The following is a 10,071-nucleotide window of genomic DNA, read 5'->3' as shown; positions in this document are numbered from 1 at the left end:
CTCCCGTGTAGTTCGGGGCTGATCCCTCACCTTTCTCATGATCATCCTTACCCCATGAGGCGAGATCTTGCACGGAGCTCCAGACCGAGGCCGATTGATAGTTGTTTTGCATTTCTTCCATTTCCGAATAATCGCACCAACAGTTGTCTCCTTCACACCAAGCTTCTTGCTGATGGTCTTGTAGCCCATTCCAGCCTTGTGCAGATCTACAATCTTGTCTCTGACATCCTTTGACAGCTCTTTGGTCTTGCCCATGGTGGTGTTAGAGGTTGGAATGGAAGATACAGATTGTGTGGACAGGTGTCTTATACACCTAACCAGCTGACATTAGGAGTAACTTCTTAAAGTGACAGGACTAATCTGTGTTCCACATGGGCACATAACCAATCTGTGGGAGCCAGAATTCTTGCTGGTTGGTAGGGGATCAAATACTTATTTCACTCACTGAAATACAAATCAATTTCTAACCTTTATATAATGTGTTTTTTTCTGGATTTTTTGGTTGATATTCTGTGTCTATCCGTTAAAATAAACCTACCATAAAAATGACAGACCCTTCATTTTTTTTGTAAGTGGGCAAACTTACAATTCAGCAGGGGATCAAATAAATACAGCAGGGGATCCCCCCTGTATATGTACAAAACATTAAATTGCTTGTTTTATTTCTTTATTAAACACTGCATTACTGGCATTACTACAACACTGGCTCAGTATTGCTGCAACAAACTCTTCATACTGCAGTTCATGGTGCTGTTGTAAATGGGAGAAGATGTTTAAGATGCTTACATTTTTGAATGCAAAATATTTTAGCAAAATAAATTTTTTATTCAGAAGTACTCGCATGTATTTTTCTGTTTTATTATGAATGGTTATAAATAACTTTTAAAAGAACAAAACAGATTTTCATTGTATAGTGTGCTAACTGCTAAGCCAGTAAAAGTTAATTTACTTGGTCTACAGTTAAAGGCAACATGAAATGATTTGAACTACACCATGTCCACTGAGGAAAAACTAGAAAACTAGGTAAAAACATCAGCAGTGTCTCATATCACTCAAAATAAAGGTCAGCGGTGTATCAGCTCCTTCATATTAACTTGCAGAGAGTTGTGTAGCGTTTATAGCTCCTGGAGACTATCGGTGACTAAGCCTCATATTAAACACAAGAGAAAACAGCACTGAAATGATTCAACAGCCTCATGAAAGCACAGTATGCATGGGTAACTTTCACAGCCTATTATTTTTTGGAGAACAGAGGACTTAGCTCTTTCTTTCTGCCTACATCTCCCTTTTTCCCTCCCAATTTGCATGATTTAAATCTTAAGCACTGTGTGGATTTCTACACCAGCGATCGATGGGCTCAGACCTCCGAGTAGCTGCTAGAGTCATGAAAAAGTATGCAAAAGGACGTCTTTAGTCCCTCACAGTGATTTATCTTGGTGGCCACTGGAGTCTAATTTACCGAACTGTCAACCACACACCGGCTCTCAAATGATTGAAGCCATTTTTCAAGGTCTTGAATCTGCGACTTCGACTGTTGCGGCTTGATTGGGGAACAAAGGGAAGCGTGTCAACGGTTCAACACAACAGAGGCAACACCTGCAGGGCACAATGAGCCGTACTCCAACACAAACACAGCACCCTAGGGAGGAGAGGAGGGAAATAGCTTCCAACGGACAGAAAGATAAAGGCAGAGCGAACATCTCTCGGTAGAAAAAGACTGAAAGGAAACATCCGTGCAGTCTCTAGAAAAAAATATATGCAGCGTTGTTTATTGATCCCCTTATAAAAGCTTATACAAAATTTCTCTCTGTCAGCTATTCCATCAGATCTGAGGCTTTTATTTTACTCCTTATCTTTTTTTATGGTGTTTGCTAAGGCAAGCATCACTATTAAAGTTGCACATATTTATGTTTAGGGAAATGAACAAACCCCAAATCCTATGGGTTAAACTTTGTAATGCAAGTTCCTGTTGGTGTTAGAAATGTGAATAATACCTCAAACCAATGCAGCTTATATGGGTGTGCTGATTCTTTAATAAGCATTTGGGCTTTTTGCCTGATGGACGATAAAACATCAAACATACTGAAGGAGGGGCCCAAGCCATATCAAAGAATAAGAATCATGGGACTCTTTTGACTTGGGCCAGTAAGTATGCTAACGGTCTAGCAACACTCAGGCAACCGAACGAAACCCTCACAGCATCCAACCAGGGGCCAGTTGCACAATGTTAAGACGTGTCTTAAGAGCTACTTTGACTAACTAGCAGTTAACCAAGGGGTAATCAGTTTTACTTTTCAGATTCAGATTAGACCAATATACCATTTTACGTAACTGAATTCAAAAAGTTATGACCCGTCTTTAAGAAAAAATTGGATGACAAACTTATAAGACTAGCCTAAGTAGTTTAAGCAACTGGCCACAAAACACCCTAAAAACACCATAGCAACACTTTAGAAACCATCCAGAACACTCTAGAAAATAAATAACAATGCTCTAGAAATGCCATAGCAATGCCTTATAGCAACCACTTAAAACATCCTAGAAATTCTGTATCAGTGCCCTAGCAATAAACCAGACCATACTAGATATCCCACGGAAACACCCTAGCAACCCCCAGAGCAACCTAGTGCACCTAGTAACCTAATACACGGGGCACCTTTTTTGAGCAATGTTGCTTGGGCACTTTCCCATTGAGAATGGGTAACACATTTCTGTCTGTATAGATCAGTCGTGGGCCCTGTGTCTCACCTGGTTGCCCGTTGACAGCAACATTGCTCAAAAAGTTGCCCTGTGAATCATCAGCCTTAGAAATGCCCTGGCAAAGGCCTGTCAACCAGCCAGGCAGACCATACTAGATATTCCATAGAAGCACCCTAGCAACAACCTAGACCACCTAAGAAAACTCATAGCAACGCACAGCAAAACCTTAACAACCACTCAGAACAATTGCCAACTACTTACAACATCACTATGAGTGTGACTTTTGCATTTTCTACAAAACTCCACCACAATATTACAAAAGAAATAAAATAAATGACCAAAGAAGAGATCCTTTTTTTAAGCATAAAAAGGACGTAAAAATAAAAAGTCTTTATTCTTTAAATTCGTAGAATCCTCAGGCTTTGAAATGTCTGCTCACTGGTCTTTTTTTAACTCACAATACTTCTTATTACCATACTAGTCTAAAATAAAATACATTTTTGATAGACCTCCATGATTTGGTTTTTATACAGCATCTGCCATGAATTTTCAATAAAAAACATTTTTCTTTCTCTACACAGCGGAGAACACATTGAACAACTCTTTCAGCTTTGTCTTTTTGGTTTCGGTTACATCAAAATGCAAACAAATCCATGTACTCAACACTTGCATAACAGTAAAAAAAAAAGTGTCATTCTGAATGAAATCTCAGTAACGGGCAATTATTAGTTATAGGCCTAGTACCTGTTTTACCTTATACATAGTCAAGTTCACTGTGGTTTAGCGACATTATTCTCTTGTCAATATTAATGTTCATTTGAATCTTTAAATTCAGCTAACACCTAAATACATGCTGTAAAGGCCTTCTCACATACAGTGCATGGCAATGACACAAATGAACACAAATACTATCAGCCCACAACACAAAGGAACACACACACTAACAGTTAACGTGCAGGGAACACGCACGCTAAAGGACAAGCCTTATTAGAGAAAATGTCACAGAGCCGTTATATTACCAGTGAACTCGCACATTAAACACAGAAACAGGACACTGTGCTAGTTTAAAAGATGGATACCAGCCCTGAGAACAACAGCTCTGTTTTAGCTACATTTTGACGATCAAATCTTCAATGCAGGCTGCAGGAAAACGCTGAAGCGCGGCTGTGCGTTCCACGTCCTCGTGATAAATCAGAAGAGAGGGGACAGATACAGCCCCCTCTGCTCACGTACGGCTCCCAGAAAAACATCATGACCTTGCAATTACAGCCAACTGGGGAGGATCCATCTAACATCTCTGAGCGTGAACACGTGTGCGAATACACGCTCATGTCACGGCACGACTGCTCAGCTCACCGGATCACAGTCACGCTCTGGGTTTAAATACACTCGATCAATAATGGATGGGCTGAGCGCTCACACACCTTCATTCCTTTGTGCTTCTCAGTGGGATTCCTACATATCTGCCACTCTGAAGGCGAGAACCGCTCAGAGATTGATCAATATCTCTTCTAAATTGCTGAGATTTAGACCAACATGACCAGCATGCATCTCTGTTTTGTTTTTCTTACTAAAGCTTGAGAGAGATCCAAACTACATAGGTTTTATGAAAAATTGAAGATGGTTCCTTTTCAGATTATCTCTCTAGACCAAAATGTGATGTCAGTCTGAAAAGTGATTTTGTTTTCTTTCATTCCAAAACAGAACTAAATACCAATGGATCTAATTTGCAGTAGTTCTGAAATCTCCACTTTATTGGCACATGACTTTTCTTCAAATAGGGCCTGAAATTTCGAACCTTTTCCCCCAGTAATTCAATAAATAGCCTACATTTAAACCCTGAACAAAAACGGATATGTAATAGCATATAAAGTAGGTAAAAGTATCTGAAATCTAAACAATCGATCAAATTAAAAAATCAAATGGAAAATGAAAATTTAGACTAAATGTATTTGAAAGGGTTCAACTGATGTTACTTCATGCTTGTTAAGTTTTGGGCCAGTTTTTTAATGTCTTTTTTAAATGTATCTTTTATGTTCACCAATGCTGTATGTATTTGACCAATATACAGCAAAAACAGTAATACTACCACAATTTACAATCATTTTTCCATTTTAATATATTTTAAAATGTTTTTTTTCCCAGTAAAGCAAAGCTGTTTTTTTTAGCATCATTACTCCAGTCTTCAGTGTCATATGACCCTTCAGAAATCATTCCAATATGCTGATCTGGTGCTCAAGAAATATATCTAATTATTCTTATATGTTGACAATTTTGTACTGCTTAATATTTCTGGAAATCATGACGTGTTTATTTCAGGACTATTTGATAAATAGAAAAACATGAACATCACTGAATTAGAAATCTTTTGAAACATTATAAATGCATTTACTGTCACTTTTGATTTATTTAATGCATACTTGCTGAATGAAAGTATTAATTAAAAAAAAATTCTTTGACCCCGATTTGTTTTGTAATGGTAGTGTACATTTTACATTCAAGCAAAACTTTGGGGCAACTAAATATTCCACGTCTTTGGTATCTAAAATGACATGACTTAGTAATTTTACTAAAATACATTAAATATCAATTAAACAAAGTTAAAAATCTAAAATTATACAGGTGCATCTCAATAAATTAGAATGTCGTGGAAAAGTTAATTTATTTCAGTAATTCAATTCAAACTTGTGTATTAAATAAATTCAATGCACACAGACTGAAGTAGTTTAAGTATTTGGTTCTTTTAATTGTGATGATTTTGGCTCACATTTAACAAAAACCCACCAATTCACTATCTCAACAAATTAGAATACTTCATAAGACCAATAAAAAAATTTTTTTTAGTGAATTGTTGGCCTTCTGGAAAGTATGTTCATTTACTGTACATGTACTCAATACTTGGTAGGAGCTCCTTTTGCTTTAACTACTGCCTCAATTCAGCGTGGCATGGAGGTGATCAGTTTGTGGCACTGCTGAGGTGGTATGGAAGCCCAGGTTTCTTTGACAGTGGCTATGGGCTTCAGGTCTGATGAGATTGCTGGCCAGTCAAGCACACCAACACCATGGTCATTTAACCAACTTTTGGTGCTTTTGGCAGTGTGGGCAGGTGCCAAATCCTGCTGGAAAATGAAATCAGCATCTTCAAAAAGCTGGTCAGCAGAAGGAAGCATGAAGTGCTCTAAAATTTCTTGGTAAACGGGTACAGTGCCGTTGGTTTTCAAAAAACACAATGGACCAACACCAGCAGATGACATTGCACCCCAAATCATCACAGACTGTGGAAACTTAACACTGGACTTCAAGCAACTTGGGCTATGAGCTTCTCCACCCTTCCTCCAGACTCTAGGACCTTGGTTTCCAAATGAAATACAAAAATTGCTGTCATCTGAAAAGAGGAATAGCTGATTGGCATGTCACCATATTCTAATTGGTTGAGATAGTGAATTGGTGGGTTTTTGTTAAATGTGAGCCAAAATCATCACAATTAAAAGAACCAAAGACTTAAACTACTTCAGTCTGTGTGCACTGAATTTATTTAATACACGAGTTTCACAATTTGAGTAGAATTACTGAAATAAATGAACTTTTCCACGACATTCTAATTTATTGAGATGCACCTGTACTATGATTCTAACTGTCGGATCCATTTGAGATGTTCAAGATTTCCGTATTGATGGAATGTGCCACGTGCATTGTATGCATACATCCAATGTTTCATTCATCTCATCACTTAGCACATTTTAGGATTTTTTACTCCTGTAACTGATTTGAAAACTGATTATCACTCATTCTGTCATAATTAAGAAAAAGTGAGAAGATAAACCCTACATACGCGCACACACACTCACCACGATCTGCCATTTACAAACTCACATTAATTAGTATTTCCAAGCAAAGTAAAACAGGTTGCATTTATTAAACTTGCACTTAAAAGCAGAGAGGGGGCAAAAATAAAACGTGCTATTGATCAGCCTGAACAAGAGCATCCAGTCATCAGAGCACTTCTGAACGTCTGTTTCAGGCTTTATTATTGAAGTGTACACAAATCAGTAGAAACCAAAAGCACTGTCAGAGGGTCACCAGAGGATCGGGGGAACTCAAGAGTGTGTACGGGCGCATGTTCGTTACGTTCTTCTTTTAAATAGTTCGCTTAAAGAATGACCAGTATATTCTCACTTACAAACTGCCCTTGCACTAAGAAAAAAAATTTAACAAAAAAAGAGCGAAATTAACATTTGGTAAACATTCTCCACTAAAGGCAGTTCCCTTATATATACTGTGATTTCATCTTTCATTTTGTTTTACATAAACAAGTTTAATAACATATCAATCAGTGGTTATTTAACAATTTGGGAAAATAAAGAAAAAAAAGCACAAAAAAACTTTATACTCTTTTACAAGTAAATAAAATGATTTGTTTTCTTCAGGGCGCAGCATAGAGTTCAGCGGTTCGTCTTGTGTGTCGGTGGGTGTAAGCGGGTTTTGACTGTCCTCTCTTTTTATGCTATTACATAATTAGATTCTTACATACAAATATTGACAAAAAGATGGCTTAATCACCAAAGCCATCCAGTCTTTTTTCAATATCAATGGATAGTCAAAGGCGGTGGGCGGGGCTTCGGGGGAGAGGGGATCATAGCTGGCCGTCGCTACAGTGGGCGTCTGGGCTGTCCGCCTGCTTCTCCGCATCCTGACTGGGCAGCTCTTTCACCATGAGCGAGGTGCTTTTCTCGGAAAACTCCTCCCCGTCCGGCTCCAGGCCTTCAGGACAGGGAAGCTTCAGCAACTCTTCTCTGAGCTGAGCCGTGTGCCTCTGCAAAACAAATGGAATCGCTTTCAAAAACACAACAAACGGCACAATTTCCAGTTGTATGACAGTGAACACACAGTGTTGTACCTTCAGTGCAGCTGCGTGATGAGACATGGTTCGGCCGACTCTCTTATCGCTGCTGTACTGCTGAATATCACAGATCCAGCCCTCGCACTGGGCCATGATCTCTGCTCGCTTCAGATAGAAGTGCCGATGGATCACCTGCACACACACACACACACACACACACACACAGTTAGTGCACAAAACACACGCTCTCAGTGTTCTTGGAAATGCAATTGTGTATCAGTTTCTGCAGAGCCCATAAATCAACTGCAAACCTCATATCCTATTTTAGTAGCACTAGAAAACAATCTGCTGATCTTCGGATTGAGATTCCAGTGACCTATTTGATTCATAAAGACCAGATGACCGATCGCACCATACAGATAACCAACAGTCTTTGCATGTTAATATGAATAAACTAAGTGACCTTTTCGGTAACAAAGACCATAGGCAGGAAAGAGAAGAACTCAAAGCTCACACAAACACACACTTCCTAGTAGTACTTCGACACTGTCCGAAGGCGAGAGCTGAATCACTTGTTCATTCTGGATTTGGATCAGTCTCTGAGATATTCTTTCTCTCCATCTCAATCTGTTTTCCAAACACGTCATACAGTGTACTAAACGGCAGATGTGAGGAGTTGGCAATAGCAGTCATACCACCCAGAATAGTTTCTCCAGATTCTTCTGTGCGCTTAATACAGTAAAACAATTTTTTGAAATGGACAAAAACTGCAAAATACAACCTGACATATTTTTTTAAATGGTAGGCTAGTTTGACTATATGGCCATAGGCCACAGATTTGGGAAAGCTTTATTTCTGAACTGCTTTAAGTCATTACATGGCTTTCCATTGTATCAACTGCATTATGACGGTGGTTATTAGTACGTTTTAAAGTATTTTACAGAATACTAAGTTTATGATGCCACTTTAGTGCCATTTCAAGAACAAAGTCCTAATATTACAACATTAAAGCAAGATTGTCAAATTTGCAAGTCAAAACTGCAAGAATAAAGTCTTAAGAGATTTAAAAAATTGAGGATAAAGTCGCAATTTTACAAGAATCCATGTTTCCGTGAATCTGAGAATTCATGTTTTGCACAAAAGGATGTTCTGATAAAGCAATGTTTTAATAAAAAATGTTTAATAAGAGAGCAAGTAGGTCATGTTTTGAGAATGAAGTTCTAATGCTACAATAATACATTTGCAATGTTCGCTGAACAAAGTCAATGTTACGGGAATAAATTCATAATGTTTTGAGAATATGTAATATTTTTTACAACAACTGATGTTCTGTTTGTTTATTCTTAAAACATTAGGACACTGAAATTTTGTAAATAATTTGAAAATTAACTAAATTTGTAAAAAATAAAAATAAGCAAACTACTATACAGTTACAAAATGTCATTTTCTTAACAACAGCTGCCATTTGGGGAAAACAACAACAACAACAGATTAAGCACCAACTAAATAAATGCAGAATCCTCTTGAAGCTCTAGTGGGAAAACACTCTTACAAACAGCTTCTGGAAAATCCACCTGTTGTGTCTTCACTAACAAACAAAATCTCTCTCAGGATTAAGATGCACTTTAGCCTGCTTGTAAAAGCGAGACGCTGCACGGCTCAAACTTCTGCGGGGAAAAGACTGAGCGCAGACGAGAGGGATTCAGAAATGAGTGCGTGTGATCGATGGTCTTGCCAGTGTTGCCATGGAAACCCCGGTGGCCACTACACATCACTCGCTGGCTCAGAGCTCAACCTCACCGGCCTTATATCTCTCTCTTTTGCTGTCTCGCTTCATCCATCCTTCATAAATCTATCTTTCTCTCAAACATACAAAGGTCACCAGCCACCAGACATGTGACTGTTACAGCCTCTCCCATTACGCCACATTTGCTTCATATTCATTCAGTTCCCAAAGGAACATCTGCAATGATATTGGAAAGCCAGAGAGAGGTAGAGAGAAATGGAAAAGGGTTAGCAACAGAAACGTCATTTAAAAGAAAATGAACATGAGCACAGCTACTAAGTAAGGTTGTTGTGCAGATGCAAGTGTGTGTGTGTTTCCTCTCTCTTCTGACGTCAACAGCCCACCATTTATTACCCTGCGTGACTGTGTGTGTGTGTGTGTGTGTGTGTGAGAGAGAGAGAGAGAGAGAGAGAGAGAGAGAGAGAGAGAGAGAGAGAGAGAGAGAGAGCGAGAGAGAGAGAGCTACTTTTCCTGCTGTTTATTAAATCGCATGTGTGAACCTGTGTGGACGTACTACACTCAAAAAGAGAGGGAGGGAGAGAGAGAGAGAGAGAGAGAGAGAGAGCGAGAGAGAGAGAGCTACTTTTCCTGCTGTTTATTAAATCGCATGTGTGAACCTGTGTGGACGTACTACACTCAAAAATATAAAAATATAAATCTAATGGTGGATGAAACAAGAGAAATGTTGATTTTAAATACTTAAATATCAGTTGACAAAAAAAAAAAAAAAAAATTATTATTCTTT

General features: G+C 38.5%; 1 protein-coding gene across 5 annotated transcripts in view; it reads right to left on the bottom strand.

The window, feature by feature from the left end:
* Positions 1-6,592: 6,592 nt before the first annotated feature.
* LOC107583536 (baculoviral IAP repeat-containing protein 6-like) overlaps positions 6,593-10,071 on the bottom strand; it is a 127,538-nt gene continuing 124,059 nt past the window's right edge. For all 5 annotated transcript variants that reach the window (XM_016269787.1, XM_016269790.1, XM_016269788.1 and 2 more), the window contains exons 73-74: positions 7,598-7,732; positions 6,593-7,513 (exon numbers count right to left, since the gene is read on the bottom strand). In XM_016269787.1, coding sequence (XP_016125273.1) covers positions 7,334-7,513; positions 7,598-7,732 — 315 coding nt within the window. In that variant the 3' untranslated portion in view covers positions 6,593-7,333. The remainder of the gene's footprint in view (positions 7,514-7,597; positions 7,733-10,071) is intronic.

Source organism: Sinocyclocheilus grahami, unplaced genomic scaffold, assembly GCF_001515645.1.
Source record: "Sinocyclocheilus grahami isolate Dianchi unplaced genomic scaffold, SAMN03320097.WGS_v1.1 scaffold54.1, whole genome shotgun sequence".
Taxonomy (NCBI): Eukaryota; Metazoa; Chordata; class Actinopteri; order Cypriniformes; family Cyprinidae; genus Sinocyclocheilus; species Sinocyclocheilus grahami.
Note: the sequence above shows the minus strand (reverse complement) of the source record. Positions and strands in the feature narration are given on the sequence as shown.